Genomic DNA, 16,242 nt, shown 5'->3' with positions numbered 1-16,242 from the left:
GGGGGGCGTACCGTGGCGCGGCCAGGATGACGGTGACGGTGGAGAAGAGGAGAAGGGAAAAGAGAAGCAGGAAGACGGCCTGCCGTGCGGAGGGAATGTTGGGCGCCAGGTTGACAACTGCACTGTACGCACGGAGACAGATGTCAATAAGGGAACCCAACTGCGGGGTTTGTGAGAGGGATAGAGAACAAGGTGCTACGGGGTGACGGGTGACGAGAGGCGGGGGAGCGGTGTGCTTAACAGAAGTTCAATCGTGAGCTACGTGGTCCGAGGGAGGAGGCCGAGCGGCACTGGCATCCGTTGTCAAGTGTTGTCTTCACTTGCTGCAACTCGAACGATGATGTTCGGTAATCGAGGTCCGGCATGCTATGTTTGAGCTAGGACCAGGCCCGACAGGGGTCCGTGCATCTGGCGATCTACCCCTGCTGTCGATGTCGGCGTAAGGGACATATACAGGGTTGTCGACACGGGACTTGGAGTTTTGAGGGCATTGAGAGCCCAGTATTCGCGAAGACATTTGGAAACAGAGTTGGGAAGTGAAGACTGCATGTATCCATGTCCGGGACTGAAAAGCCATATCCCTGCTGGAACCTGCTCGAATCCACATCCATCCATCAGGTCACAGCCACCAGCGCAGTCTCATCAAATGTTGCCAACAAGTCTCTATTACTATCCCAAACCAAAAGGGCACAACAGAGCCTCATCCAGCTGCCCAGAATCGATACATGATAGATCGCCACAAAAGTACTCCAACGCCTGGCCCGCCTCTTAATCGATGCAAGTGCCCCCAAAATGAAAACATGTCTGTCATACTGCAGACCCCCATACGTCCGGTAGCTTCACCTCCCTCTAGTTGGCAAGAATGGTGCGGACGAGCTCCGTGTAGTTGACCTGCCCGTTGCTGGTGTCCACCGCCTTGAGCAGCTCGTCCACCTCCTCCTCGGTCATCTTCTCGCCCAGGTTCGTCAGGATGTACTTGAGCTGGCCCACGCCGATAAAGCCCGTCATGTCTTTGTCGAATACTTGGAAGCCGCGGCAGTACTCGTCGGGCTCGCCAGGGTCACGGAAGCCGCCCGGTCGGTTCAGAATGCGCTGGAAGGTCTCAAAGTCGACTATATTGGAGTCGTCTGTCAGTCACTGTGCCTTGTGCACTTCCATGTTCATCTGCTCACAATCACCGCCAACGTTCTTCTCGAGCTCCTGGATCTCGGCAAGGGTTGGGTTCTGGCCGCAGGCGCGCAGGAGATCGCCCAAGCTATCGAGGGTGACACGGCCGTTGCCGCGCTTGTCGAACAGAGAGAAAGCCTCCTTGTAGTTGGTCGAAGCCTGCGGGGAGTCAAACTGATTAGTGGCCATCTTTTTAAGATGCGATGCGATGATTCGAGGTCGGGAGAGAGAAGCAATTGGGCGCAAAAAAAATAGAAAGCAGTCAGTCGTTGTCGTCGCCGTCAAAGACAAGACGACCATCCAACTTTTAAAGTTGGCACCACTGCCCGCCAGGTACAGGTAACCGCCGTACCGCCGTACTGCATCGGTGCGCTAACAATTTGGGGGGGACTGTGGTGGCTGATTGGCTGTGCTGCTGCTTTGATGGCGCTCTCCTGATCCTCGAACTGTGCGTGGCAAATGTACTCACCATTTTGATTGCGTGTGTGATGCAAAACTAAATGAACGCGCGGAAAAGGCTGGGCAGGAAACTTTGCTGGAATGCTGAGGGCAGAACAAGACGAAGCTATTCGGAAGTTGATGTGCGGTCTAGAGAGTGGATTCAGAGACGGGGGGTTGCCAATTTCTATGGCCTTGGTTTGACCGCCAGCTGAAATGGGCGTGCTGCGCTGTCTTGGTCTGTGCCTCCATGCCGGTGCTTGTTGATTGTTTCACGGGGCAACGGCTCCAGCAACAACCCACCACACGCCTTGGCACTGCCCCTCCTTTTCTTATCGATACGGGGCACTCAGTTTCCCTGAAGTTGAAGTCGAAGATGGCCTTCAAGGCAAGGTCAACCAATCTTTGGCAGAACGAGAGGACCGGGGAAGCCATAGCACGTGATGTCATTCATTCCAAGCACGTGACAGCACACACATCGGCACAGTTCTGTCTCTTTGAGTTTCACTGGTTGGATTATCTCTTATCCGACTAGCTCCAGGTCGCAATCCATCAGCTGTCTGTTGCACAGCAGTCCGACCCCTTTGTCCCTGCCTGATACCTTACCAGCCAGCGGGGCACCTCTCGTCTCCCAGACCGAGGCACGTCATTGCTCCAGCCTCCAGCGGCATTAGCACCTCCCGTTTGCGGGGGCGTAAACCGCTATAACATCGGCGTCGCCCGCATCTCTTAGGGTCCTTGGCGGCTCTTTGCTTGACATTGTGTGATTCGGCTTGCAGCGTGTGCCGCAAAGATTTGTCATTTTCCTCTCACCTAAGCGCATTAAATACATTTAGATGCATCGTCAGCTTCTTCCCTCTTTGTCCTCTCGATTGAACCTCGCTCACCGTCCAGTTTCACGATCCGTTCGAGTGCATTCTCCAGCTTACACCTGGTTTCCTCTCCACACTCCCACAACTATAAACTGCCATAACTGTGCTCCACTCACAACGGCATCACACTCTCACAGCCGCACTTTCTTCAAACCCCGTCTCAAGACAACTCAATTCGCAACCATGTCTGCCACCGATATGACACTCAGGACGTTTTTCCAGTCTCCCAAGTATGCCGTCGTGGGAGCTAGTGCCAACCAGGAGAAGTACGGGTACAAAGGTACCTATCACCAACCTCATCCCTAGGTAATCAAACAACACATACTAACACCGGTTCAAGTCTTCAAATGGTACCTCAACCACAACCTTCCCGTCACCCCCATCAACCCCTCCGGCAAGCCCATTCCCGTCGACGGTGAGGACCACCCCGTTGTCACCTCACTCAAAGAGATCGAGAAGCCAGAGGAGACCTCGGTTTCGTTCATCACCCCCCCTGCTGTTACCCTTGCCAGTTTGAAAGAGGCAAAGGAGCTCGGCTTCCCGAGTGTGTTTTTGCAGCCGGGCACTTTTAACAATGAGGTGCTGGCTTTTGCGAAGAACAACTTTAGGGCCGTGGTTGCGGGGGATGGGGGTTGGGGAGGGGAGGGGTGGTGTGTGCTTGTTGATGGGGAGAGGGGGTTGAAGGCTGTGGGGAAGTTGTGAGAGAGACGAGTTTGTTATCATGAGCCTTGATGTTGGGATTCAATCCTGATCTGCTGTTTCCTTCGTGCTTGTCATATAATGACTTGTTACTGGAATTCTTATGTTGCAGACACAATGGTTTGTGTATTGGGAAGTCGGTCTCATAGAACAGTTGCTAATCTGGAACTAGGTAGCTCTGATTATAAGACAAAGAGCCCCTGGGAAATTTATTATTCCGTAGTATGTTTTGTGAAGTGCAGGATACAACCAAAACTCCCATCACCATGTATATCAGTTTTCATTTCCTCAGTCTTAATCAGCTTTCAGGACCGAGGCAGAATCTTCTCGAGGTGGGTTGTTGGAACAATGTGTGGATCAAGTCGGGGGCAGCGGGCCTCCAATTCAGAGCCACCTCAGAACCCAAAAAGAAAAACCGGAAGCCTACGCTATAACCAGAAGTCGGTGAATATTCAATAGGTGGCAGTAGATTGAAACTTATGGGATCCCGCCACACGGAATATTCAAATTATCCCGGTTGGTATACCAATTTCACTTCCCCAAGAAGCTGTTTTTACTTCTTCCCCAGAAATCAGTCAATAATTTTGCAAGTTGTCAGCTGGACCGTCTCCATCTCACTTCACTGGACAGTCCTGCCACAAACTCCACAATCGTGCCCAACAAGCATTGAAAGCATCGAAAGACAAATTGAGAAACACGGCGTCCAGCCCATTTCTCCACATCGACCATAATCAGACTCACGATGGTTGAGTCCCGGCCACGACGCGTCACTGCAGTGGCTTTGAAGAGATTCCCTGGCCCACATTGGTTTCAAAAAAGTTTAAGCTTACTTCAGTTACATATACTCTTCTTCTGCCCCGGTGTTTTGCTTTTTTCCATTTCTCTCTCTTATGCAACCGCAGTCATTCCATCGCTTGCAAACGATATGGCACCACACGCCATCGACTCCATGCCCTCGGGGCAATGTGTTAGGTTGATGAGCGAGAAGTTCATCCACAAGAGCGACATCAACCAGATCACACCGCGGATGGACCAGGGAGGCTTTGGCCACCCTTTCATTCTCCTGAAGCGGTCGCATGACGGGTTCATGGCCCTGATTGCGTTGATCTCGTCGTTCGGTTACTCTTCGCGTGGGACCGCGCAAGCTCCATGGGGGAGGCCAGACCTCAGGAAGATACATTGTAAGTACATCGCCAATCCATTATCATGCATGCCGTGCTCAGTTCATGTCAGCTTCCTGTCACCTTCCTGTCAGCTTCCTGTCAGCTTCCCGCTACCATCGTATCACCCTCATATCCATCTTCATGTCCAACCTTGCTAACCATCTACCTCACAGCCGACAAGAAGGTTTTCCGCGCAGCCGCCAACTGCAACTCGGAAAGGCCCGATCCCAGTCGGCCTTTCATCCAGCTCCAGCACGGCATCCACTTCAACTTCCCGACGTAAATCGACGTAACCAGAGTCTAGGCCGTGCCTGCGGCCTGCCTGAGCGCCCGGCCTGGGCAGGAGAACAAGCAACTGACGAGGGAGTCCCTCTCTGACCTCCTCGCTCACATGCGCCAGGCGGCTCCGCAGCGCTGGCGCGACGTCAACAACGCCATGGTGACCACAGCCACCACCACCGCCTCTGGGCCCTCTCTCACCGGTTTGCCAACGCCGCCGTCGACTCCACCGGCGCGTTTGGCGGCCAGTCCCTCACCACCACCACCACCACCACCACCGCGCCAGATTGACCAATCCTGGCGGCGCTCCCAGACGCCAGCGTCGTTTGCGGGCGACACCGATAAGAGGAAGAGGCGGACGTCGTCGTCAGATGGGGAAAAGGACTGCAAGGTCCAGAAGGTTGAAGAGTGGAGGCTATCGGCCGGGCCTGTCGGTCAGTGTTGTGGTGGTGTGGTGAAAGAGGAGGGAGATGGTAGGCAGTGGTGCACGGTTGTGCAGAAGAGGAAGAGGGGGAAAAAGTGAAATGACGATGACGACGTCCGCCCAGGCGGCGGTTACAATCACGGATGGCTGGCTGCGTGGAAACTGACGGATGGGATGGGATGGCTGCAGCGACATATCTACTGATCCTCTCCTCCCTTCACACTCTGCACTGACTACCCTCTTTTTCCCCTTCCCCTTCCCCTTCCCCTTCCCCCTTTCCCCTTCCGCTCCGCCACATACATGTGAGGAGAGGGTCCGAACAGGAACAGAAACGAGGATTTGGGAGGATATAATCAAGGACGGCAACTTAAGAAGCCGTGATCAGATTTTGCAGAGGAGACAGTCACACCCCCTTTGCACCTTTTCGCCAACTTCTCCTCGCCGCGCCACGCCCCTCGACATGATCAAGAGGGATATCAACAACAACGTCGGCAACTCGGTCATGGTGAAAGGCCGTGTTGTCGTACCCATAGATCCGTGGCAAGGGTTATGTTTTCACACCCGTGCTGTCTTGGAGGAGTATATTTGAACGGTTGGATGATGATCATGATGGGATGGATGGATGGATGGATGGATGGATGGATGGATGGATGGATGGATGGATGGATGGATGGATGGATGGATGGATGGATGGATGGATGGATGGATGGATGGATGGATGATGAATGATGAATGATGAATGATGAATGATGAATGATGAATGATGAATGATCGATGATGGATGATGGAATGAATGGATGATGATCATGATCATGATTGGATGTATGTATGAGTGTGATGACAGGCTTAGAAAGGTGGCCACTCTTTTCTTACTCGTGTGGTTCGCATGAAGGGACCAAGGAAAGGATTTTAGTGAGGGTCTTTTTTTGTTTTTTTTTGGTTGTTGTTGTTGTTGTTGTTGTTCAATTTTGGAACAGCTGCACAAATTCAAAGCATGCTTTTCTGGTTGAACCTTGGTGTTTACTTTGCTGTGATGTCTTGCGTTCGATATGCTTTGATGTCACACTCGTGATATCTCTTCCATGTGCTTCTCCTGCCCGTGTTCTCTTGCTTGCTACTAGTGCTTCCCGTACACCTGTGCCTCGCGTGTTGCTTATCCTCCTGTGGCTGCTGCTGCCGACGTGTGATCTGGTGTGATTAGCTCAACTCCCCGTGGGTCCCGAGATCGATCGAGTGCACCTCCAACAAGGTCTGCTCAAGTCAACTCCCTCAGTCAACTCCCCGGAGACGAGCAAATGCCTCGAGCTTGAATATCAAGATTTATGGAAAGTGCATTCCTATGTGCTTAACCGTGTATATACATGGCAACTTTTGCTCCACCCCTTTTGACTTCTAACCCAAAAGTACTGGCTCCACCAGCCCCTTTTTAGCAGATCTGCTGTCGGGCGTTGCCACTGATGGAGAAGTTTGTGTTCTCGCCACATGGCGACTCACGAACAGAGTTGTTGTTCACCTGCAGGGTGATCCAGATGTCCTTGTTGTTGGGGAATTCTGAGCGGGCAGACAGGCGGACCTCTCCACCGCCGTTGACGGTGCCGCTGCGGATCGAGACGTTGTAGCAGTTCTCGATGAGAATGGCGTTGTTCCCGTTGTTGGACAAGTCGACGTTCTGGATAACCACACCACCAGAGCGAGAGACGCAGAAGATACCGCGACCACCACCGCGGGAGATGACCTTGTCGATGTACACGTTGGTGTTGTAGTTCCCATTTGCGTTCTTGCCGTTCTCGTTGGCCATACGGAAGGTGGCATACCCAGTGCCGGTGGCGACGTTGTTGCCATCGACGAGACCGACCCAAGCGTTTCTGGTGTTTTGCAGCAACAGACCGGACTCGCCCACGTCGCGCGCAATGACAGAGTTGATCTTCAGGCCGTCAATGTTCCAGGTCTCGACAGCATGGCTCCCAGCTCCGGTGACGGTGATGGTGTCCATCTCGACGTTGTAGTTCATGGCGGCGTCGCGGTCGAAACGGATGGCGAGACCACCGCTGAGGTTGAAGTTGAGCTTGCCGAGCTTGAGGTTGCGGGTGCCGGAGACACGGAGGCCAAAGTAAGGGTTGCCCGTCATGGTGAGGAAAGGAATCTGGACATCGTTTACGTTTTGGATCTCAATGGCGCCTCGGCCGGCGCGGTTGCCCACGTTGATGGTACCGCAACCCTCAAAGATCTTGCCCGAGGCGAGGGTGATGGTGCCGGCGCCGATGGATCCTGAGGCGAGAACGGCAACACGTTGCCCGCTGGAGATTCCATCGAGACCGGCCTGAATGGCAGCTCTGTAGTCGGAACCAGAGTAGAGTTGAGTGGAGCCTCTGGTTGTCCTGAAAGAATTGCCTGAGCCGGACACGGTGGCATGGGGGCTGCCTGCACCGCATTGGGCCCGGACACCCGAGGCAAGGGCGAGCACGGCGGTCAGGAAGAGGCTGCTGAGTTGCGTCATGGTTGATGCGAGACTGCTTGCCGGGAAGGGAATCCTGGGGGAGTACTACCGACTAGAGATGTGGTAAGTAGCTGACTTCATATATTTCCCTACCTCAGCGCCCCAAGGCACCTCCGCTACCTCGAGCGAAAGGTGTCACTAATATGTTCGCCAAAGCGGAGGCAATTATTCCGCGGCGACATCGTTGGCGGAAATCAAAGATCCCAGCACGGGTTTATTAACAATAACGGCCTGTAAATAAGTGTTTCACGTCTCCGCATGCAACCCAAGAACCCGGGACAACCCAATTCTCGGAAAAGCCCACTGGAGCCGCCTTGGCCTCGGCGAGAGATGGCCGTACCGGTTTCGATCAGCGCTCCGTGTTCTCGGCGTCGGTGAGCGGGAATGCTGGGTAGGTAATTGGAAGCTATGCTCATGATGGATGGCCAAGGACTCCGCTTGCTGTGTGGCGCTCTGTGCGAACTCCATGGTAGCTGCAGTGCTCTCGTCAGACAAAAGGGAGTAGAGACAAACAGCTGATAGTAGTCTTGAGAATCCTTTGCCATGTAGTCGTGTGATTTGTCTCGAGTTGAAGTTAAAAAAGACACAGAATGGAACGGCCCGGCAATTGGTGCGGGTCTGGGGCACTTGCCCCTGCAGGTGCTTGGAGCCGATAAGCGACAGGAGTAGTCTGGCCTACTACCTACGTAAAGCCTCGTGGGCTCTGCCTGTTTGGCCTGCTGTAAGTAAGGTAGTACTTAAAAAGAATTATGAGCTGTACAATTGTGGGTGAAGAGCTAACGCACGGGGCGCGGGATGCCCCTGGCTAATCATTACTGACTAATTGGAAGTGAAGCGACGAACTTACGGTGATCTCGGTGAGCGAGCGACAGGATCACGATGAGCATAGTGAGCTACAGGAAGGAAAGGTGATCCAGGTGATCCACGGGTCTATGTATCCCTTTCAGAGGTTCTGGATCAGAGTTCGTTACATGAGCGGAAACGTAAATAAAACCTGCTACTGAGTTGAAGGATTTAGCTTAGTAAAGGAAAGAGATATTTCTCTTTTAAGCTACTTTAGGCTAAGGTGCTAAGCACGCACAGACCATTTAAGCCCAGGCACAAAATAGTGCCTAAAGCCTAACCAAAACTTCTTTTTTCCGTTTGAAGCCCTATCCCGGACAGAAGACGACTTCTACAAACCTCATTTCAGACGACCAACAAGCCCTCAAACTTCAGCTGACCTAATTCTTACCTACCTGGTACTTACTTACGCTTTCCAGCCTGATGCTTATTTTCAGGCTTTAATTACTACAGTTGCGACGCAAACGCCCATTCAGGATCTGCGTGGCGGCTTACCGCAGCTTTATCAGCTCTCGAATCTCCGTCGACGTAGCCAGCAGCAAGGCGGAGTTCCTTCCACGGTGTGTAGGCGGGCATTGCCTTGGTAAGGTGGCCTGGAAAAGAGCCCTCCAATACTATCACAGCTCAAATGCCGCGGACATTTCAGGACCTTGCTGCGAATGGCTCAATAGAAAGCTGGCTTTTCGGAGGTCGCGACAAGAGTGCGTCCACGGGTATGACCACCCCCGCCAAGGAAAACCCCACCCTGCCGCCGCCCGCCGACTCGGGCTCGGAGCCTCCCCCAATCATCAGTGACATTTTGCCCCCCCGAACCGCAACCCATAGCCCCGCAGTCCAATTTGCCTCAACTGCACAGGGAGATGCCAGCCTCAAAGGTACAAAGTATACTACCGATGCTGAAAGGAGAAAAGCCATCTCTGAAGCTTTGAAACGACGACGCACTTCGGGAGCCAATGACCAAAGCCATGGCCAGCACAAAAAGTTGCAAACGGTCAACTTTCAACCCACAGTTATATCACCCGTCCCTCTGCCGGCCTATGTCTCTGCTCAAAATCTGTCCCGTCCCACTATCTCTGCACCAGCACCAGCATCATCGTCGTCTACTTCGGAGACTTCTGATGTCGAGATGATGGACCAGTTGGACCCTGTTTTCCCACCAGAAAACATCCCAGACGACAGTAACGATGGTGACTGGGAAGAGGGGTCGGAAGTAGGTGAGGTCTCTGTCGTCACAAACCCCGTAAACAGCCAGGTTCAGGCCGAGGCCGCCGAAGTAGCAAAGGTCGAACCGCACGCCCTAGACCTCACTCCATCCGGACGACCTTATTTGCGTTGGAATAATGAGTCTATGTACGGTACCACTATACCAGATGGATATGAGTGGTCCTCGGCTCGTCCTGGCTTTCCCTGGTAGGTTTCGGAATTTCTACTTCTGAAGTCGTATGTACTAATGTTTTAGGATCTGCCCTGTTCGATCGTGTCGGAAGCTTTTTCCTGCCATAAAGCAGCTGGGTGGACATTTCGTCGTATGCCTTGCCTTCAATTGTATTTTTTCCACCCATGATTGCTCACACTCTGCCACAGCGTCAACATCGAGGTTCCCTGTTGCACGACAATATGGACGGAACTCTCTCGGTACGAGGACATTATGCCAAACTCCGGGATGGTGAAGGTCAAGCTTCGGGTGCCAAACCGAAACCGGGCATTGTGGTCTCGGTAGGAGCTCTGGACCCGTCTGAACCTCCCATGGTCGCTCCCTCGCTACCGGAACAAGGACACGGACGATACGATGTCGACAACAGCCAGCCCCCATCGGGAGCTGGAAGCGAATATAGTGGTGCCCAGAGTCCTATGACCAGTCTTGCCAAAGTAAGCTCAGCATCTCATTTTAATTCTCCTACCCCCCGGCGACCCCAAAGCCCTCTGGAAAGCCCTCCAGCCTTTACCTTAGGCACTTCAAAGGTCGGGAGCCTCCTAGCAAGGGGCATGTCAGGACCTTGCTTTCTCTTCCTCAACTACCAGATTTCGACTGGAACCACATGCGGATCAGGACCAACCCCTTCTCTGATACCAACCCGCGAGACATCACTGCCCTAATCCTGCAAGTGACAGGAGAGCCTGCCCCCAAGTCGTGTGGCCGAGGCGCAAGTGGCAACGGCCTATTTCAGTCATGCGTCATGATTTCTCCTCGAGCTCCTGATGATATTGTTAGCAAGGTGATCAGGCTGTGCGAACTGCTTTTACCATCCTAACCAGACGTATTGCACTCTGAAGGACCGGGGAAGGGAGAGGGCAGGCAGGATACTTCGCAGCGGGCAAGGGGCCCAACAGGACTACGAGGATCCAGGATGGGACGATGCAGACATCAGCACGTCGAATGTGTCGGAGCAAGCTGTCGGTTTGCTAACCGCAAACACCACCCAGACTTCTCCGACCGTTTCATCTTCTGACGGCTTCGAGTTTGCTTCACCGGGAAGAAGGTACACGGAATGGGATGGTACGTGTGCATTTGATGAATGTGTTGGAGACAAAACAAACTCACGAGTCGCAGATGACAACGGAGACCCTAGATCGCTATGCGGAGTCATGATTCCTGCTGGATATACTGAGCGTTCGGGACCGAGACCGTTCCGGTGTCCAATCAGAAGCTGCGAGACAAAGTGTATAAAGGTGAAGGATCTGGGTTTTCATTTCTCGGTACGTCTCCTGGCTGGAGAAGTCATTGTCTGCGAACCTTTCTGATGTCTTTCCTAGCGCTCCCATTATGCAAGTTATCTCAAAGACAACGGAGATGGGAGCTTTGATCTCGTTGGTGTATATGCCCCCAAGCGAGGCAACATTGGCCCAAGCGGCAAGATCCTTCACCCACGCCCCTCGATTGTTGTCGCCAAAACGCGGCCCGATGGGTCGGTTGAGTGGGCGGCGAACTGGTGGGTCTTGCGGCATCATATGTTGCCTGCTACTACTGCTGCCGATGTGTCCGTGGGCGATGAAGCACTGGCTAATCGGAGTTGGCCGCCAAAAAGCACCTGGGATCATATGGAGGCGGAAGAGAAAACTAGTCAGGGGGCGGTGGCAGAAGAGAACGCCAGTCGGATGGCGGCGGAGCAGCAGAGGGCAGCGGAACAGCAGAGCCCGGCGGAACCAATGGCCAATGTGATGGCAGGAAGGTCACTTAGAAGAATACCGGGAACCAACCGGGTTCATATGAATGTTTGGCTCCCGGGGGTTAAGACGCCCGGGGTTATGAGGAAGGAACAACAACAACAATATCGTATGCACACACTGAGATGGTCGGATGTGCATCAAAGGCCCGTGCCACCGCGTCCAAAGTCTCCACAAGCTGCGCAGGCTACAGCCCAGGCTCAGCAGGTTGTTCCACAGGCCCCTCAGGTCTCGCAAGCTGAACAGCCGGCGGATATTGCACGCAACGCTGCCGTGGAGGGGGTTGAGGAAGAACATGAGGGTATTTCCACTCGGTACAAGCTGAGGGCGCGGACTTCTGAGTCGGGACATTTCTACCCACAGGCGCCGCCTCCAGCTCCAGCAGAACCTGACGAGTCTATCCCAGAAGAACCAGCCCCACCATCACCCATCGTAAAACACCAGCGGCGGCAACCCAAAAGCCGCATTTTGGAAGGTATACCATCATCCAACGGTGTCCAAACCACGGGCTTCATCATCGCGGAGCAAGTTTTGGAAATGGAAGACTGGGAGGTTGCGCCGGGGCGGATCAGGGAGATGGACCCCAAATCCGAGAGCATTGCCTTTTCCAAGTCTTTTCTTTCGAGCACGCATGCTGTGGAGGTGTGCGAGGATGTGGCTTTCCGGGTGGATGTTATCAGGAGCGGTCAGACTTTCAAGATCGAGGGGGAGGAGAACCAGCTCAGGCTGGTGTCGCTTGCTTCGGGGAAGTTGAGGGTCAAGATTGGGGAGGAGCCTGAGTTTGTGATGGGGCCGCATGGGATGTTCAAGGTCAAGGCTGGGGCGGGGTGTACGGTGAGGAACAGGATGTATGTGGAGGCTATTATTCATACGACGGTTTTGAATGGGTTTTCTTGAAGGGTTTTGGGGCTAGTGGTTGAGGGGAACATATTTTTGCATGTGGGTATTTGGTTGCAGTAGATAATCATGGAGCGTGGGATAAATGGCTGTGGTTTTGTCGAGGTGCATGTTGAAGCGTTTACCTGGTGGAGTTTGTATGCATTGCATGACTGAATTAAATAGCTATAGATATGATGAGGAGCATTGGTTTGGTTTCTGGCAGGAAACAATATAAGAAAACAAAGGCTCCTCACGTTGTGTTTCTACTGCAGTATTCAAAGACCATTTGCCAAAAACCCGCAGGGAATGCTCTGGAAGATTGTAATTCGGCGGTGGCGTTTACGGATGGTTTTGTTTTGGGCAAGAAGGTGCGGAATGATACGGGCTGGGCAGTTTGTGCAAGTTCAGCGTGAGGACGTGGTCAACTACTTGCGGGTGCCATTTTCGAGTTCACGGTTGCCAAATTCAACACTCCATTACACACCTGAAAGACGCAATAACAAAAAATCAAAATAGCTACTCAAATTGGTATCATATTTCCTCCCTCCCTTCATATCCCCCAAGTCCCTCCTCCCCCCCATGCTCTACCATTGTCCCATTCATTGCCCCATTCCAAAACCTTCATCTCTCAAATACCCCTCTTCCCCTCCCCCTTCCTCGCCCTCCGATCCCCCAAATCACCAGGGTACCTCACCACAACATAAAAAGCATGAATCATGCCCGGCAACCACGCCAAGATCGTGAGCAGGATGTTGATAAAAAAATGCGCATCACATCCCCTCTTCAAGAAGACCGCCACCGGGGGGAGGAAGATGGCCATGATGAGGAGGATGACGTCACTTCCTGTGAAACTTGATGAACTCGTCCTGGTGGTAGCTGGGGGTACGGCGGTGGATGCCATCGAGTCACGGTTTGTGTGGTCCATACCCACGGGGTGGGTTGTTGGTGTTGCTCCTGCGCCTACGCCTGCGGAAGACGAGGTAGGAGGGGCGGCGTAGTAGTCGTTGGTGTGGGGTTTGGTGTTGTCGGTGTACGCAGGTTGTTGCATAGGGTTGGCAGAGGAGGAGGAGGTGCCGCCAGTGATGCCCGTGTCCATTCCCATGCCCCCGTTGTTGTTGTTGTTGTTGTTGTTGTAGTTGTAGTTGTATGCCGGTGATTTCTCCATCTTGCAGTTGGTCGTGGTCTCTCTTGTTGGGTAGTAGGTAGGTATGTTGTAGGTATGTAATCAAACTGTGTTGTTACTTGTGGTAGGTATCAAACTTGCTTGACTCGTGATAGTTCTGTAGGTGACAAGGTGATGCTTGATTCAAAAGTCTGTCGCTAAGAACAAATTCAAAACCGCACCAAAAAAAGACCCTTTTATTCCCCCCCCACGGTCCTAAACCATCCCTCAATGACGTCTCAATCCGGCCTGATCGATCGACACAAACGGTAGCTTTGCGTGTAAGTCAGGCAAATCTACGTCATAGTTCGTTCTGCCCAGAACACACCCGACCAGCACCCGCTGACCTCGCTCCAACCACTCGCCACCCACTAACCACCGCCACACCAAAACCTTTAGCCTTACTTCCCGTGTTAGCCGTGCCACAAAATATGCTCAACAAATGCCCAGCCAAATTCCCACTGTTTAGCACACGCGGCATTATAACCACATCCCTTCATCAAAGCCACACATACCTATGCCTAGAATAGTAAACAAGATGCCAAGTATATTCATTCTATTCATGACCCATCCCTCTCAATCGCCCATAGTAACAAAACGCCAACCTCTACTCTACAGTCATATGCATGGTGATATGTACACTAAAAAAAAAACACGAGGCCCTTGTATCATGACACAACACAACCCGAACCACCGCTTCCAGCCAATGTAGCCCAAAAACAACGCTCATTATTGTCATCATAAACGTACATCAAGCCTTCTTCCCCTCGCTCTCCTCTTTTTCCTCAGCCTCCTTGGCCTTTCCCTCGCGGTACTTGGCCATCTTCTCCATCAGATACCGCCACGTCCTCGTCCAGCCGCTGGTGAGGGGTCCCTTCAGGGATTGTGTCGTGGCCGGCCAGCTGATAGTCTGCTTAATCACCTCCCGAATATAGCTGCGCAGCTCGGTGGGGTCGTCCTGCACAATACGCCTCTCAAACCCGCCGCCCTCGCGACGCTTGAACGAGATCGAGTCCTCATTCTTACTTTCCTCCATCATCTTGTTGAACTCTAGCTGCGGTATGGCGAATTTCCTCTGGTACTGAAAGTAGAGACGTGACCGGAATGACTTTGGCAGCCGGCGCACCATGTTGCCGCGTTTGACAGGGTCCATATCCTGAACGAGGTTGAGGTTGCTAGCCTCCCACACCCAGTCCTTGGCGCTGGTTCCCGGGTCGTTGAACTCGACGTTGGGGAGTGTCTCGATAAGTGGGAGATACAGCCGTCTAAAGTTGGTCATGTTGTTGCCGACAATGTTCTTGACCTTGCTTGGGTTCTCCGTTGGCAGGGCCATTCGTGGGTCGCCGAGATAGCTGATGCCGGCAATGGTGGCATAGAGCTCTTCTTCGCTGAACTTTGGCGGCAACAGCAGCAGGGCCGTCCTCAAAGCAGAAAGCAGGTTGATCTGGTTGGCGAGACGAATCTTGGGGTCATCGCGCAGAATCTTCACTGGCTTGTGCAACCGACCGGCCAGATACAGTGTGTCCCAGTTGGTCAGGTCTTCCTCCAGTGTCTTTAGCAGCACCACTCCGTACTTGATCAAAATCCCGTTGACAACAACATATGGGTTAAAGTAGACACCAGCACCCATTCTGTCCTGCACATAAGATACGGCCCCCGACCCGAGCGTGGCAAGGCCCGAGTAATGATCGCGGTGTTGTTTCATATTGAGAGAGTGCCAGTGTTGCGTGTGGGACACGCCGAAGATAAAGTCAATCATTTTCGGTGTGCCATCTTGATGTCTTGCTACCGCTGGTGGGCATTTTGGATGTATAGCCTTTACTTCTTCGGGGGTTGCCATTTTGCCGTTGGATTTCGATTGTGGAAACACTCCGGATCCATAAGCAAATGCATAACGGATCGGCGCCCGGAACGCCCAAGGGATAGCCTTCAAGACTTCCTTGAACTCGGCGTCGAACGGTATGTGTTGGTTGACGCCAAAGTTGGCGTGGGGTAGGTCGGAAAAGGATTCGATCTTAAAGTTTGGGTTCGTCTCCCAGTCCTTGAGGTCGCTGACAACCGAAGACTCCGAGTCGGATCTGCTCGAGGCCTCGTCTGCGATGGCCTGGGCAGACTTGGTGTCGGACCTTGATGTGTCGGTGGCCTGGTCGGCGGCAGCATCGTGTTGGGCGCCCTCCCTTGTCTCCTTGTCCAGCTCATTCTTATCCTCAACGTTCGTTCCGTATCGTCGCGCAGTTCCAAAGGGAAGTGGTCTGGTCGTGGTGGGCCGGGGGCGCAGTGGGAGGCGACCCTAGATGGAAAGCTTTTGGTGAGCTATGACGTTGGCCAACCACTGGAGGGGACGGGGACTCACCCTCAGCAGAAACGGGAGGCGGTTGGAGGTGGGAGCAGCCATTGGGATTTGGATTTCAGAGTAAAAAAAAATAAAAAAAAAAAAAGATTGAATACTTCTGGAATGTTGTTTTTCTTAAAAAAAAGAGCAGCGGATGCCGCGGGAAGTATCACCTGGTGTCCGTATCCAAAGCCATGGATGTTGTGGAACCAAGGGAAAGTTGAAGCTGGGAGCTCCAGGACGATGAAGACCCTGGGCGGGCCATAGCTCGGGCACGGGCCTCCCGGTTCCGCGTCATTGGCAGGGGCACACGCGCTTTCTT

The 16,242-nt window shown here is 53.1% G+C and overlaps 7 protein-coding genes across 7 annotated transcripts; 3 read left to right on the top strand and 4 right to left on the bottom strand.

Moving 5' to 3' along the window:
- Positions 1-849: 849 nt before the first annotated feature.
- cdc4 (myosin II light chain) lies at positions 850-2,090 on the bottom strand (the record flags this gene model as incomplete). Its single annotated transcript, XM_062913887.1, has 3 exons — positions 1,637-2,090; positions 1,173-1,326; positions 850-1,112 (listed from the first exon to the last, which is right to left on the bottom strand). The coding sequence occupies exons 1-3, from the start codon at positions 1,637-1,639 to the stop codon at positions 850-852; spliced, it is 420 nt and encodes a 139-aa protein (XP_062763091.1). The 5' UTR covers positions 1,640-2,090.
- Positions 2,069-3,502, top strand: QC763_600320 (uncharacterized protein). The gene is made up of 2 exons (XM_062913888.1): positions 2,069-2,757; positions 2,818-3,502. Exons 1-2 carry the CDS (start codon positions 2,442-2,444, stop codon positions 3,177-3,179), a joined length of 678 nt encoding a protein of 225 aa, XP_062763090.1. The 5' UTR covers positions 2,069-2,441; the 3' UTR covers positions 3,180-3,502.
- Positions 3,503-4,101: 599 nt separating this feature from the next.
- On the top strand, positions 4,102-5,141 carry QC763_600325 (uncharacterized protein; the record flags this gene model as incomplete). The annotated part of the gene is made up of 3 exons (XM_062913889.1): positions 4,102-4,357; positions 4,513-4,618; positions 4,667-5,141. The coding sequence occupies 3 exons, from the start codon at positions 4,102-4,104 to the stop codon at positions 5,139-5,141; spliced, it is 837 nt and encodes a 278-aa protein (XP_062763089.1).
- A 1,327-nt stretch (positions 5,142-6,468) lies between these two features.
- Positions 6,469-7,539, bottom strand: QC763_600330 (uncharacterized protein; the record flags this gene model as incomplete). Its single annotated transcript, XM_062913890.1, has 1 exon — positions 6,469-7,539. One exon carries the CDS (start codon positions 7,537-7,539, stop codon positions 6,469-6,471), a length of 1,071 nt encoding a protein of 356 aa, XP_062763088.1.
- A 1,084-nt stretch (positions 7,540-8,623) lies between these two features.
- On the top strand, positions 8,624-12,691 carry QC763_600340 (uncharacterized protein). Its single transcript, XM_062913891.1, has 7 exons — positions 8,624-9,792; positions 9,842-9,908; positions 9,967-10,251; positions 10,302-10,589; positions 10,639-10,879; positions 10,934-11,079; positions 11,137-12,691. The coding sequence occupies exons 1-7, from the start codon at positions 9,011-9,013 to the stop codon at positions 12,442-12,444; spliced, it is 3,117 nt and encodes a 1,038-aa protein (XP_062763087.1). The 5' UTR covers positions 8,624-9,010; the 3' UTR covers positions 12,445-12,691.
- Positions 12,692-13,054: 363 nt separating this feature from the next.
- Positions 13,055-13,591, bottom strand: PMP3_2 (plasma membrane proteolipid Pmp3; the record flags this gene model as incomplete). Its single annotated transcript, XM_062913892.1, has 1 exon — positions 13,055-13,591. The coding sequence occupies one exon, from the start codon at positions 13,589-13,591 to the stop codon at positions 13,055-13,057; it is 537 nt and encodes a 178-aa protein (XP_062763086.1).
- Positions 13,592-14,056: 465 nt separating this feature from the next.
- On the bottom strand, positions 14,057-16,111 carry TAM41 (Mitochondrial translocator assembly and maintenance protein 41). Its single transcript, XM_062913893.1, has 2 exons — positions 15,942-16,111; positions 14,057-15,878 (listed from the first exon to the last, which is right to left on the bottom strand). The coding sequence occupies exons 1-2, from the start codon at positions 15,981-15,983 to the stop codon at positions 14,340-14,342; spliced, it is 1,581 nt and encodes a 526-aa protein (XP_062763085.1). The 5' UTR covers positions 15,984-16,111; the 3' UTR covers positions 14,057-14,339.
- Positions 16,112-16,242: the final 131 nt, after the last annotated feature.

This window comes from Podospora pseudopauciseta, chromosome 6, assembly GCF_035222475.1.
Source record: "Podospora pseudopauciseta strain CBS 411.78 chromosome 6, whole genome shotgun sequence".
Classification (NCBI taxonomy): Eukaryota; Fungi; Ascomycota; class Sordariomycetes; order Sordariales; family Podosporaceae; genus Podospora; species Podospora pseudopauciseta.
The sequence above is the reverse complement of the archived record's forward strand: the minus strand, read 5'-3'. Positions and strand labels throughout refer to the sequence as shown.